The 14461-nt window shown below is 50.9% G+C and overlaps 1 protein-coding gene across 4 annotated transcripts in view; it reads left to right on the top strand.

Annotated features, from left to right (window-relative positions):
• Window positions 1–14244, top strand: part of eif2ak3 (eukaryotic translation initiation factor 2-alpha kinase 3) — a 30174-nt gene extending 15930 nt beyond the window's left edge. For 2 of the 4 annotated variants that reach the window (XM_048971195.1, XM_048971197.1), the window contains exons 2-18: window positions 1230–1359; window positions 5279–5473; window positions 5746–5876; window positions 6125–6380; window positions 6572–6740; window positions 7207–7344; window positions 7493–7615; window positions 7802–8022; window positions 8213–8325; window positions 9262–9384; window positions 10273–10422; window positions 10610–11252; window positions 11414–11587; window positions 12405–12506; window positions 12705–12767; window positions 12989–13069; window positions 13132–14244. In XM_048971195.1, coding sequence (XP_048827152.1) covers window positions 1230–1359; window positions 5279–5473; window positions 5746–5876; window positions 6125–6380; window positions 6572–6740; window positions 7207–7344; window positions 7493–7615; window positions 7802–8022; window positions 8213–8325; window positions 9262–9384; window positions 10273–10422; window positions 10610–11252; window positions 11414–11587; window positions 12405–12506; window positions 12705–12767; window positions 12989–13069; window positions 13132–13275 — 2956 coding nt within the window. In that variant the 3' untranslated portion in view covers window positions 13276–14244. Of the gene's footprint in view, window positions 1–1229; window positions 1360–5278; window positions 5474–5745; window positions 5877–6124; window positions 6381–6571; window positions 6741–7206; window positions 7345–7492; window positions 7616–7801; window positions 8023–8212; window positions 8326–9261; window positions 9385–10272; window positions 10423–10609; window positions 11253–11413; window positions 11588–12404; window positions 12507–12704; window positions 12768–12988 lie in introns of all 4 variants that reach the window. The other 2 variants (XM_048971196.1, XM_048971198.1) reach the window with 2 other exon arrangements.
• The last annotated feature ends 217 nt before the right edge of the window (window positions 14245–14461 follow it).

The following is a 14461-nucleotide window of genomic DNA, read 5'->3' as shown; positions in this document are numbered from 1 at the left end:
CTGGGACCAGGACAAAACAGAGCAAGTAACCCGCCCAGTATCTCATAGAGTAATGTTTCTCAACCTAATCCTCGCAGACTCTGACAGTCCGCGTTTTCGATCTCCTATTGGGAGCTGGGAGAGAGCAGAAACATGGACCATCCGGGGGTCCTTGAGGGCCGGATTGAGAAACAATGACGGAGGCTTCTTTTCCTTATTTCCCAGATGACTGTATGGCGCTTTCCAAAAACAACTTTCCTTCTAGCCTGTAATCAGTGCTGCTTATTCACACTCGCCTGAATATCCCCCCCAACCCCTGATCAGTTTCAGAGCAGGGTTATCTGCAATCTGCAACCTTGTTTAAACTAACTCTCAGGTGGCCTGCAGACGGAAGGAGAATGCAGCTTCGATCGCCCCTCAGCCATCCCTCCTCTCACTTCTGCAGCTCCTCTGCGCAGTTAATCAGTTTCATTCGGCCGCTCAGTGACAGGGAGGCGGGAATAGCAGCCGGCACGCCTTCTCCGCATGCCTACTGCTTAGCAACAACCTATCAGCCCAACATTTTTGGGGGGCTGGGCTCAGCCAATCAGATGCAAGGAAGTCCAAGGTTTGGTGCTAGCTGGTCGGAGGGCAGAGCTCCTGTTGTGTGTGTGTGTGTGTGTGTGTGTGTGTGTGTGTGTGTGTGTGTGGGGAGGGGGAATGAAAGATGAGGCTAAACTTGAGCTTGACAGTTAGGCTGCCGGTAGGAGCACAGAATGTGTGAAGTGGGAGAGCGTAGGATTTTTGGCGAGATGGTTTGGGCATGCTCCGTGGGCAGACACGCGGCTCATTGAGGGAGGTGTTGTAGGCTCCCTGTCTGCACTGGGCTGGGAAGCCCTGTCGAGCCTCGCATGTATAGCGCGCGGCTCCGTAGCCGCTTGGTGTCGGCCAGGCTGGCTGTTGCACACATGGGCCTCTCCTTGGATGGCCTGGATAAGCAGGTGCGCTCAGAGACTGCCTACATGTGGGTCAGTCGTTCAGTGGGCTTCTCTGCCGTCCTGGCTGCATGTTGTCTGCTCCATCCCAGATTGTGTGTGTGTATTTATAAAGGAACCGTGAGCATCAGAAATTACTGTCGAGGTATTTTCTTGAAGTACCTGGCTTCCTCATCTTCCTGAGCAGTAGCAGGCAGTGTTTCTGTGCTGCTTTCTTCATCTCACAAGTGCGAACCACACACCAACTGACCTTTCGTCCCTAACATCTCCATGCAGGTCCCTGGTCATCATCAGCACACTGGATGGGCGCATCTCTGCCTTGGACCCCGATGACCATGGGCGTAAGCTGTGGGACCTGGACGTGGGCTCTGGGTGCTTGGTCTCCTCTAGTCTGAGCAAGCCTGAGGTATGATGCCCCCCCCCCCACCCCACTGAGTCCCACTGAAGCTTCATTAGCCTGTATGGCTTCGATAAGATTTACTTGTGAACGAAAATGTGACCAATGTTCACACTGTTGTATCACTTCAGGATACATATGGCAGACAAAATGCTAGTAAGAATAGTGGTTTAGTCTTTCTGAGTGTTTCTTTTGACAAGCCCCGTTTGACAGTGTAATAAATGCATCCTTTGAGCCAACAAATAAAAACTGCAGCTGTCATTTCTCACAGTTTCTGGGAAGAAATGTAAGATTTTAAATGTCATTAAAAACTTACTGGAGTGAAAGAGTAATCGGGAATGTCAGTTTCATACAAAGCTTATGGACTTTATGAAGTTACTTACGATCTCAGAATCATAGTAACAGGCTGGGTGTGGGCTGGACTGCTCCCTGTTGGAGAAGCTGAGTGGGTAACAGTGCCTGCTAGCTGAGCCCCTTCAGAGAGCCTGTCTAACCTTGATCGTCCTCAGTCTCATGGTGCTGCCAGGGCTTCAGCCCGGTGCACCATTGTTTTTGTAATGACTTCGTGGCTGACATGATTGCTGAGCCGTGAGGATTTGCTCTAATGATCGAGAGTGAATGGCCTTTTGGGTACCGTCAGACTCCCCCCCTGGAAATGTTATCCTCCTTGCCGTATGACAGTCCTCAGGCTGTCTATGGCGCAAATCTAGTCAAAGTTCGCTACATGATGCTTCATTAGGAAGTGAAGTGCTGTGAACACCACCTGTTACCTAATGTTAGTCTGTTTCTGTCTTCTGTGAATCGTTTTTCAGTGGGGGTGTATTGATACCCCCTGTAAATCGGTCAGTTGTAGTGTGTAATCAATCCATCCATCCATCCATCTTATAACCAATTCTGATCAGGATCCTCAGTATTATGTACACCCTTCCTGAAGATCACTATCCCTGAGGACCCACCACTCTTAGAGTATATCTTGCTATGTATTATTCATTTTTTCACCAGAATTTGGTCTAAAATGTAATATGCATCTGTCTGAACGTTAAATAAAATTCAAAAATGTGAGAGACCCTTGAATAGGAGACACTGTTCAGAATTTCAGCCTCTGTCTGTTTTTCTCTCTGCCTCTGTTTTTGGATAGATGCCCCTTCCTAATGTGTATGTAGGAAGCAAAGTGCCACACTGCCAGATGGGCAATGTCCACCAAGACAGTGGTAGCTTTCTGGCTTTGTGTTCCTTACATCAAACAAGCATGTCTGTTAGTGAAGTTTGACTTTTATCTGGTCAGATTTGGCTTGTGGGCATTAGGTGAGAATGAGCAAACAGCACTTGTGACCTAAGATGTGCAGGTCTGTTACTCCCAGCACTGTTGTAAAACATATATTTATAGATCTCTGGCCTTCCAGTTAACTCTGAAACAGGAGCCTGCCAGGTGAGGACATGAAAGATAAGCTTTAAAACTGTAGGGACTTCTGGTGTTTGAATCCAGTGTAAAAATGAGTCTAAAAAGATCTTAAGTCTTTCATCCATAAATGATTAAATATTTCATAAGGCTGCCATATGCTGAATTTGTCCCCATAATGGTAAGACAAAGTAGGATGGAGTCTCTGGTTGAGCTTCTTATCTCCTGCCCTTGGCCCCTGATCTGCATTCCTGCACTTTGTGTCAGCATGCAGCATGTAACCCGATCGCAGCCGAGTGACCGGGGCACATGCTTAGCGCAGGTAGCTCTGCCCATCGCTCGGGTGACCGGCGCCTGCTGGGCCTCGCTGTGGAAGCTGTGCTGCCAGAATTGCCGCTCTTACGCTCTATAGTAGCGGCACCAGGTGCGGGGGTGGGTGGGGGCGAAACCAAACGGAGCCTGTCTGACTCCTACACTCGGGTGTGTTGTGACGGTCTGCAGACAGCTCCGTTACATAGGGATGGAGGTGGCGTCCCTTTTGAAGCCTGTTACCAGGGGAGAGAATTCGCTGCATGGATAGGTCCCGTTCTGGCTCATTTGCTATCGACTTCTAATCGGAAGGTGCAGACCCGGACCCACCAAGCTGGAGAGCCCCGCTATTGGCTCAGAGCAGCAACAACTCCCGGCAGCCGTGTAACCAGGCAGCGTGATTGGCGTTTCCCATTTACTCGGCCGCCAATCTGCTTAGTGACTGAGGCAGGCCGCGGCAGGTGCCATTGGCTGGAGGCGCCGCGCCGGCATGGAGTCGTCACCTATGGCGACGTGTGGAATGTGGCCATGAGGGAAACGGGGAAGGCTTGGCACTTAAAAGGGATGCACGCCACAGCCGGTGTGGAGTGAGTCATGCTCAGAAGGATTAGGATGAGGTAATGCTTCAAGGCGGGGACATGATGTCATCCCGGCCCCGCCTCCTCCTCCCCTGCGCACCGCCTGGGAGAGATGTGCTTAGCAGCCTCCCCGAGCAGGCAGAGTGATGTGCTTGGTGCTCTCTGCTGCGGACGCCTTTCTGTTTTCCCTGGTCAGATGTGACTCGCTTTATTGCCTTTGTTTATGATACAAATTTGAGGAATAATTGCATGGTCCACCGTGATAAAAAAAAAAAATTCATTGCATTGTTTTTATCTTGTGGTGACACAAAGTTGTGGAGCTAGCAAAAAAAAACAGCTATATATTGAAACAGCTTCTGTTGAATCAGCTCCATTAACTTCCCCGGAGCTGAACTTGAAGGCATCTGAGGCATCTGGTCACGGCAGAAGTCTTCAGGGAAAGAAGCTGAGAGGTTGGGGTGATGTGTGGTGTGATGCACTACAGGATCACACAGAGGGAGTGTATTGGCTGAGAAGAAGAATGGTGTGATCACACATGCTTGGGGAAAAAATCTGGGCCACAAGACAAATAGACCGATTACTGCCAACAGTAACTGTTTGAATAACTGATCGTGAGTCATTGCTTTGACAACCCCTCCCCCCTTTCTAAGCCTCTTACCACCTGAATCGAATGTGCTTCCCCCCCATTGCCGTGTGAATAGATGACATCATCCTTGTCTACCACCTCGCCGTCAAACTTGTTCTGGCTTCTCCCTCAGCTAGGGGTTTCTAATGACCGTGTCAGAGGTGATTCTGGTTTGCAGGGACAGTTAGGATCAAGGCCAGGCATGAGGTGACCTCATTTGTTTACCTTGTGCTCTACATAAACATTCCCTCCAAAGGGAAACTGGCTCTCACCTCCGTGACAGATCTGGGTCGCATATAAAAATAAATAAAGGCCAGTTATGTTGTGACTGGACAGGCCATCTGCAGACAGGCTTTTAAATAATCAGTGATAAACAGTTTGCTTCTTTGTTAACATGCACTTTGGGTCTCTCTGATGTCAGGTGCTTGTTTGGTGTCTGGTTTAAAATAAGTGTAAATAATGCAAAGTGTGTTTTTTTTGTCCCATGTCCCTATTACTGTTCCTTACTGGGTGATTTGAAACACAAATTAGTTACACAATAGGAGAGACAGCTGAAGGCAAACTCTGTTGAATACCGCAGAACATAGTCCCTGTAACTTCATACCCTTGTCCGTCTCATTTCCTGGCATGGAGTAAATCGCGTTCATCTTCTTTTCTTTGTTTACCAACGCATCTGTAATGCATCTGCATGCAAAACCTCTTATCGGGTGCACATATAAACCTTATTCTTTTTGTTTGTTCGAAACTGCAAAAATGAGAAAAAACTCCCTTGAATTCAGTTGTAATATCAGTCTTTGTGTTTATCTTACCAAGATGGTGCATGGATTAGTCTCCCCAGGCATCCTTGGGGAGTATATCATTGCTCCTGCAGTAGCTACTAAAGCCTCTCTGGGCCCCTCACGGGGTGACCTTTTCGTCATGCAGCCCTGTGACATGCGGGGGCTTAAGGAAGTGTGGGTGGAGCTTAAGGAAGTGTGGGTGGAGCTTAAATGTTGGCCTCCCTTTGCTCCTCTCCAGGTGTTTGGGAATAAGATGATCATCCCGTCCCTGGACGGCGCGCTCTTCCAGTGGGACCGTGACCGTGAGAGCATGGAGGCTGTGCCCTTTAGCGTGGAGTCGCTGCTGGAGTCGTCATACCGCATACGCGAGGACACGGTCCTGGTTGGTGGGAAGTCCCTCACCACATACGGCCTGGGGGCGTACAGCGGAAAGGTAGGTTCCAACACAGATAGACGAGCATACACGCTGGTTAAGAAATGTGTTGCACTGTGCGGGGGGCATGGGTAAAGTCACACACAGGCACAGTGAGGGCCAATTAGCACACTTACACATGTGCACCTAAAATACATTTCCAAATCCTTATTGTCATGCATGTGCGTCTGCATGGGCGCGTGTGAGAGATGTGATGTTCTGTGCTTGAGCTTGTGTGGGAGGTATAGTTGTGAGTGTGGCGGTAACCCTCCCCCTGTATGTGCCCCCCCCAGCTGCGCTACATCTGCTCAGCGGTGGGCTGCAGCCACTGGGACGAGGAGGCGCTGGAGCGCGAGGACGTGCTGTTGCTCCAGCGTACCCAGAAGACCGTCCGTGCCGTCCGCCCCCGCAGCGGCAGTGAAAAGTAAGCGACCTCGCCTGTACCAGACTGCCTCTGGCTACACACTGACATCCTATAGAGATGTCCGTACTGCATGCTCACAGACTGCCTGTGCCTCATGCTCACAGACTGACTTCTGGTAGAGATAGCCGAGAGAATATCTATCGAGACGTTTTACATAATCCGTGCTTGATTTCAAGAATAGCGCTTTTATAAACTGTTATACTGTTACTGCACCGTAAATGTTAGACATGCATTTTGGTATTTTTCAGGTGGAACTTTAGCGTGGGACATTTCGAGCTAAAGTTCGTTCCTGAGACGCAACCAGGTCTGAACTTCATTGAGGGAGAGCTGCCGAGTGGGCCGGGGGCGGGGCGTGAGGGACCCCGGGAAGGTCCCCAGATCATTCACGAGGAGGAGGATCCCAAGGCTGAGACTCACGAGCTGCTCATCAAAGTGTCTGTGCCTGACTGGAAGGTCATGGCCTTCAACAACAAGCCGGGCGGAGGGCTGGCCTGGGAGCGCCAGGTGAGAGGGAGTCTGTCAGCTGTCACTGTTATGAGATGTTACCAAATCTGTAGCTAAAATGAAAATGTAGCTAAATAAACAGATTGTCTGAAGGAACACGATTGTCACGATGCACTGGATGAGATGCTCAGTTAACCATGAAGCATCCATTGCTGAATGAGTCTTTAATGTGTGCCCTTACCTCTACCCAGTTCTGCACCCCGATCGCCTCCGCGTGGCTGGTACAGGGAGGCAGGGTCATTCCCATCAGTCTGTTCGATGACACGTCCTACACCTCCCGGCCCGACCCCGCGGGTGAGGAGGAGGAGGAGGAGATTGTGGAGGAAGCTCGTGGTGCCACGGAATCCAGCGTCTACCTTGGTAAAGAAGCCGGTCACCTAGTTGATCTTATGTCGTAAACTCATTCGGCTGGTCAGCTACCCAACAAACACACCAGTTTAGTGTAACATCTCAAGCTGCTTGCATGTGAAGCACCTAAACTCATGTTGATTGTTAGCATTTTTTGACCTCCTTTGTACTTACTGAGGAACAGCCCGCACTGACCTGCATAATCTCTGGATTCTTCTGCGTCACTATGCCATCCAGTTCTCCTGGGATGAAATGGCCTCCAGTCATGCTATTAAATCCAAGTGTTGTTTATTTTTGAGAGAGATTTTTGGATTTTACTGTGTGTGGGTTTAGGGTAGGGAGTGTCTCATTTCTTCAACTGTTGTCTAAATGGATGTGCGGCTGGCAGGTCCAGAGTTGAATGACCACTTTACTATGATATTAAGAGACGTTTTGAGATGGAGCTTAAGGATGATGAGGATGCATGTTCTTTTCCCAGGGATGTTCCAGGGGCAGCTGTACCTCCAGTCTTCAGTGCGGATCTCGGAGCAGTTCTCCACTCGGCCCAAAGCCCTGGACAGCCGCAACACTGGGGGAATCATCTCCCTCCCCACTGTCAAGTGGAAACCCTTGATCCGTAAGTGCTGTTTATGGCTGGTCAAGCAGTAACCACAAAGCTTATAGCCTCGCACATGGGTTTCGGTTCAGTCGTGTTCAAAACCACTCAGATTCAGCCCATCAGATGTAGATACTTTTTTCCCAGCAAGCCGTTGTTTTGTGCACAGATTCTCCATCTCGGACCCCAGTCTTGGTTGGCTCAGAGGAGTTTGACAAGTGTCTGAACAACGACAAGTTTTCCCATGAGGAGTACAGCAACGGGGCCCTGTCAGTGCTGCAGTACCCATACGGTAGGACTGGGCGGTGGCATATCAGCAGGCGGGTCATAGGCTGGGCAGATATGGGACACTAATGATCTGTATGGGTTGGTGAGAGTTTGCAGTTGAGTTTTCTACAGTTTGTGATGTATGATATGATGCTGAATGTATTGAAATGCTAGACGGTGACTGTGTGCCTTCTCCCCTGTCCCCATGCAGACAATGGCTACTACTTCCCCTATAATGACCGGTACCGGGGTCGGCGGGACACAGCTGTCAGCCTGGTGCCAGGCCACGGGGGCCCAACCGAGTTGCGCAGGAAGGACCCAGTGCTGCTGCTGCCCTGGTGGAAGGAGATCCTGGGCACCATCGTCTTCTGCATTGCCGCCACCACCTACATTGTCCGCAAGTTCTTCCACCCACCAGCTGCCAGTGTGCGGGTGAGAAGCTGCTGTCACCCGTCCATCCCAGTGCAAGGTGGTCCCAGCCTCGGGATCGCACTGGGGCCCTTAATCGAGCACTAGCTAATAGGGACACTGCTGGAACACTAGGGGTGCAGGACTTGTGATTGCACTTGACTTGTCTCCCATTCTGTCCACACCGGGCCTCATTCTGCCATTGTTTTACCAGCAGCGGAAAGAGTCGGAGACCCAGTGTCAGACGGACTGCAAGCTGGAGCTGGAGCCAGACGAACCCAAGGAGGTGATGGTGACGGAGTGCCGGAGCACGGAATACGTGTCCAGGTGGGGGTGGGGTGCGTCTGACGGGCCAGAGTGTCAGTGAGCTTTAGAACGGGAATTACGGCGTCGCTTTTCAGCCTTTAACTGGCTGCGAGTGGAAAAACAACCCTGTGTGCACAGCGGCTGCGGTTAGCATCCGTTTGTCCTCCCACTTTAAAGGCATTTCTGTCTGCTTTCCACAGTTTCCTCCCGTAAACCTCCGAGTTTCGTTTTCATGCCAAACACGAGCACCCTGGCCTGGGTGGGTTACACGGTGTACAGGCCCTCAAACCCCCAAGTATGAAACATGAACCTCATTTACCTCGTGTTGCGTCACTCAGGCTAAAGCAAAATTTTGTTCGCACTAACGATATATTTGAAGAACTGAGACGGCAGTGATCCGAATCCAAATTAAAATAGTTCTGATGTAAAATGTGTGTTTTACAGCATTCCGGCAATAAAAAAAAAAAGTTTTTGGTTCTTTGCCATATATCTGAGTTAATACTGTTTCAGATGTTGCTCACTGCTGTGATATTGGGGTAATGAGTGCCGTCAGTTTGCAACACAGTAGCAAACCCACTCGAGTTTCCTGAACCCACCGCACGTCCTTCCCCCACGTGATCTCGCACGCTGTCACAAGCTCACCTTGGAAATTACAGGCCTTCTTTGATGTGGGGTTTTCTGAGCAATGGCTTCTGTGTGGCCCTAACCCTCCCTGTGGTGTTGATGCTCATTTCAGTCATGGATCTCTGTAATTCCTTGACTAACCCTAGGGTCTGAACTCACTTCCCTGATCAACTAATAGTCTACAAACCCCCCATGGAAGATAATATGGTTCAAGCACGATTCTTACAGCTCTGTGCTGAATCTCAAAGGGTCAGAGGTGAAAGCTGATAAATGTGAGGAATATGTAGGACAGGAAGGCTGCAGATGTTTAACTGTGTGTGCTGCTTCCCGCAGGTACCTGACTGATTTCCAGCCAGTGCAGTGTCTAGGCCGGGGGGGCTTTGGCGTGGTATTTGAGGCTCGCAACAAAGTGGACGACTGCAACTACGCCATCAAGAGGATACGACTGCCAAACAGGTAACCCCCACCCTCTGTGCTGTGGATGGCTGAGTGACTCGTCAGCTGGGCCAAGACACGTTTTGTCTGCGGTGTGATATAGCCAGATAGCACGCTTTTCCCACCCCCTCCGTCAACACGGCGCCTCACACTTGCTCTTTGACGGGACGGGGCCGCGGGCTGCCAGCGGTTTGCCGTCACTGGGAGCCCACCTGCCACACTGCACTGCGGCTCGTGCTGCTCGCCTGACAGGAAGCAGAGCCTTTCAAAGGGCTGTGTGCTGAGCTGGCTGCCTCTGCAGTCCGTTTGCAGTGTTACTAAGAGACGCCGTTTAGCTGTAGAATGTGTGCCACGCTGAGAAGTCACTGTACTGTTACACTCACATTAGCTTAACTGTAACTCCCTGCCGCAAAAACTCCATGCTATTTTTCTCTCTGAATTGTCTTTTTCCACTAGTCATACTCCACACTGTTATTTTTAAGCTATAAAGCATCATTTGCACCCCCTCCTGAGTTTGGTGGTCAGGAGTAGATGTGTATCCTGACTATCTGGATGTACATGAAGGCTGATGTGCACTGAGCGCATGCTCTGCTCAGGCATGTTGCTCCTAAACACATCAGTGATACCGAAGTCTTTTCAGTGGAGTCACCAGTGAGTTTGCTGTGCTCTCAGTGCACATCCCTGCCAGACCATCTGCTTCTGCGCTCAAAGCCGCCATCGGTCTGGGTGTTTGCAGTCAAAGGCTCTAGTTTGGACCCAATTATCATGAATATTTTGAGACCACAGAAATGCACCCTAAGCTTTATGCCCACTGGACACGCAGACACACACATGGCGGAGCGTAGGTTTTGGGGGGCTGTCGGAGTGGGCTGACTTTGACCACATGCCACTTTGTGCTGTCCCCTGCAGCGAGCTGGCCCGCGAGAAGGTCATGCGTGAGGTGAAGGCTCTGGCTAAGTTAGAGCACCCAGGCATCATCCGTTACTTCAACGCCTGGCAGGAGAGCCCCCCCGGGGACTGGCAAGAAGAGATGGACCAGCGCTGGCTGAAGGATACCAGGTACCTCCTCCGTGCTGACCGAGCCATGGTGTCCGTTCCTGCTGGACAGTGTTTGTGACTCTGGTGTGCAGACGCTCACATTAAGCACATCGGTGGTGTTCTTCTGGAACACAGGGTAGGATGCTTGTTTGTAATCCCGACTGCTCTGTGTATCGCCCTGATGTGTGATGTCACGCCTCTCTTTCAGCGCCACAGACTGGCCACTCAGCTCCCCAGACCCCATGGAGCCGCTGTCTGTGAAGGTCCCGGTCTCCAAGCCCTCAGACACTTCTTCTGTGGAGGGTGGGCTGAGCCCGGCGGACACCTTCTCCTTCCACAGGGACGTGTCGTCCACTGAGGAGGCCCAGGCCCATGACGCCTTGCCTGCCTGCACTGTCACCATGGGCCCACTCAGCTTCTTTGCCAGTGGCGACAGCCAGGTGGAGCCTGAGTGCTCCGGCTCCCCCAGTTCCTTCGAGTTGTGTCCGCCGCACGGCTCCACTGACCGCACCACCTCCTCCTTCGACATCGTGTTCGAGGATTCTGGTTGTGACCACACCCCCGAGGACGTTTCTCGTGACCAGGGCTCCGCCCCCTCCCCTCAGCCGTTGATCCGTCCCGACTTCCTGAGCCTGGAGCTGCCCACCCACCGGCCGCGGCCCCTGGCCTCTCCCAAGGTCTACTTGTACATCCAGATGCAACTGTGCCGCAAGGAGAACCTCAAGGACTGGATGGCCGAGCGCTGCTTCCCAGAGCAGCGCCAACGCGGCCAGTGCCTGGACATCTTCTTGCAGATCGCCGAGGCCGTCAGCTTCCTGCATGGAAAGGGCCTGATGCACCGCGACCTCAAGGTGAGCAGGGGATCCACGGCTCTGCTGATCGACCTCTGGAACCGTAGCCGTTCATGGCGTGTAGCACTTCACAAGATATCTGGTTCACAGTTCGCGTCCTGGCAAAGTCGATGCTGACTCTGATCTGACTTCTCTTCTCCGTTTTCTCTTCTATCCTTCAGCCCTCCAACATCTTCTTCACGATGGATGACGTGGTGAAGGTGGGCGACTTCGGACTGGTGACAGCCATGGACCAGGAGGAGGAGGAAGACGACGCTGGCATGCCCCTGACAATGCCAGGCTACGCTCGACACACTGGCCAAGTGGGCACCACACTGTACATGAGCCCAGAGCAGGTGAGGGCACCAGGAATCACCCAGGAGGTGGCATACTCACTGGGGTGTGAACGAGAATGTCAGACAGAGCTTTGTTTGTCTGTATAACATCAGCAAAGGAGAAGAGGTTAGCCGTTTTGATCTGCAGGCTCAGTGTTTTAGTGTGATATCAATATTTGGTCTTTAGGTATTGATGAGTCGTATTCAGTTTATGAATTTATCTTCCGTTAAATGATACCGAGCAGAGGTGGAGGTTTCAGGTGCATAGAGTACAAATCCAGACCAAGATTTTGTTTCGGTCAACCAGTTGAGCATAAAGAGTCACGGTCACAGAGTCACGGTCACAGAGTCACGGTCACAGAGTCACGGTCACAGAGTCACAGTCACAGAGTCACAGTCACAGAGTACTCAACTGTTTCATACTTTATTCTAAGTTGAGGCTAGCATACGTAGAATGGAAGCAGGATTTAAATCCCCAACCCTTGGAGGTGTGAGACAATAGTGCTACCCGCTGAGCCGCCATTTGCTTGTGCTCACCATGTCGTACTGGGTATCCTCCAGGTACTCTGGTTTGTTCCTGCAGTCCAAAGACCTGCAGTTAGGCTAATTATCATCTCTAAATTTCCCATCGTGTATGACTGTGGGTGCATATGTGGCCCGTGATCGACTGGCATCCCATCCAGGGTGTCCCCACCCTTATGCTGCCTGGGATCGGCTCCAGGGTCTCCGGTACGCTGCACTGGATAAGCAGTTAGAGAAGATGGATGTAATCTTAGCAGCTCAGCGATTTCAGCCCCCCGCATCTGTGATTAATCCCTGCTCCTGTTCTACCCTGCAGCTGTCAGGGAACTCGTACTCCCACAAGGTGGATGTCTACTCCCTGGGCCTCATCCTGTTTGAGCTGCTGTGTCCTTTTCGGACCCACATGGAGAGAGTTCAGGTATGCTATTGTTACAAACTGGAAAATCCACAAGAAACCAGTTCAGTTTTTTTTGAGTATTTGTCAAGCATCGTGTTCTGTTGACTCATGACGTTGACAAATGTATAGACTTGCGTATGTTTGTTTTTTTCTGTGAAGTGCGTGCTTGAGTGTGTCTGTGTGCCTTCAGTAATTATTTTGTTCTTTTTACTTTCATAGACATTGACTAAAGTGAGAGCAACGGAGTTTCCTGATTATTTCTCACAGAATAACGCACAGGAGGTGAGTAACAGGAGTTTTGCTGCCCTCTGGTGGCAGTTTAAGAGCAGCACAGAAACGGCCATTAGGCAGATGAATCGAGTAGAACTTTCAGATTGTCAGAGCTGTGCCATACTTGGCCATACATAACTGTAGGAGTCTGTAAAGAGCAGGCACTCTACTCACAGTCCGTGCGTATAGAGTGCCGTACGCTAAGCCAGCTGTTGCCTTGTCTGCCCCCACAGCTCGCCATGGTCCGCAGCATGCTCTCCTTGTGCCCCAGCGAGCGGCCTGAGGTGGCTGAGATCACAGAGACTCCCCTCTTCCAGGAGCTGGAGGTGCCCTCCAGGCTTGCCCTCAGGCAGCGCTCTCGCACCTACAGCTCTTCGTCCACGGGGCGTCCCAACCGTCAGCCCAGCACCTGAGCTCCGGCCCACTCACTGTTGTGGCAATGTTCTCCCGATGTTCAGTTTCATTCCCTGGGTCTGTGTTTGAGGGGGCTAGAACATTTCAACTTTGTGCTTTTTTTTAAAAATGTTTGCCCTCGATTTACACTTCGGTGTACCTTGGGGCCTTCAGACCTGCCTGCCTCACACTGCCGCCCCCTCCTGGCGGACTGGTGCAACCTCTCTCGCCTCTCACCTCAGCGACGTTGACACTCGCCCTGCCTTCAGCTGTGTGAAAAGCCTAAAAGATTTGCACTAAAGTGAGATGAAGGATGACTCCCCATGAGGCGAGACCCCCCCCCCCCCCACACACACACACACACACACCCCACCTGCCATCTCTGTATAACTTTTTATGTAGGAAACCACAGAGAGTTGGGACGGTTCTTTTTTCTACCTGTTTTTTCCCCACAAGCCTTGTAAATAAAGGATTTGTAGAAGGAGCTGCTTTTCTGTTGCCACCTCTCTAGCAGGACTGAGAGTAGCGCTTTGCTGCTGGGATGTGAGGGCGGGACAGCTGGTCTTCCTGGGAACGCTTATCGCCACGTGTCTGAACACGAGAGAAGCTGACGTACACACCTGCATGGGGATGTGGAAGTTGGACTGGATGTACAGGGTTTGTTATATCTCATGAAAACCGTTAGCCTGGCTTGGTAAACTTCAGTGCTTTGAACACCTCTGTTCAAGAGGTACTATCATTTTTTGTGTATGTAATAGCGAGAAAAATGACAGATTGTACAATCATGTCGAAATTGACTAGATTAAGTTACCAGGGCTATTACCTTGTTGTTCCGACCTCCTTACCAACTGTGGGTTTTTTTCTGAAAATGAGTAACCCGAAAGCATGCCTGCAATCATGGAGGAACTGACATCTACCAGACTGAATTGAACCTTAGAGGCATTAAGAACTAATAATTGTAATGAATTGTAAATAGTACTTTTCCAGAGATTCGTTATGTCTTTTTTTTAATAATGTGTAAATATAAAATTTGGACTGGGCTTTAATGCTTTCCTTTGCGGAAAGGGGACGTGTGTCCTCCAGCCTGACCATGTTGGGGGGGGGGAGGGTCTTGTGGGGGTGGGGGGGGTGGTGTTGTGGGGGTTGTTTTTCCACAGCACCACCAGCCTGGGCTCTGGCTCCGGCTCCCGCTTTCAGCCTTAGGACCCACTTGCCTTTATCATGGAGTCACATCCTTTAGGACAGAATCCTTTCAAATCAGTCGATTTGTGAAAACTGCATAACTGTGTGCTTTAGATAGCTGGGCACCAGCT

Source organism: Brienomyrus brachyistius, chromosome 12, assembly GCF_023856365.1.
Source record: "Brienomyrus brachyistius isolate T26 chromosome 12, BBRACH_0.4, whole genome shotgun sequence".
Lineage (NCBI taxonomy): Eukaryota > Metazoa > Chordata > Actinopteri > Osteoglossiformes > Mormyridae > Brienomyrus > Brienomyrus brachyistius.
The sequence above is the reverse complement of the archived record's forward strand: the minus strand, read 5'-3'. Positions and strand labels throughout refer to the sequence as shown.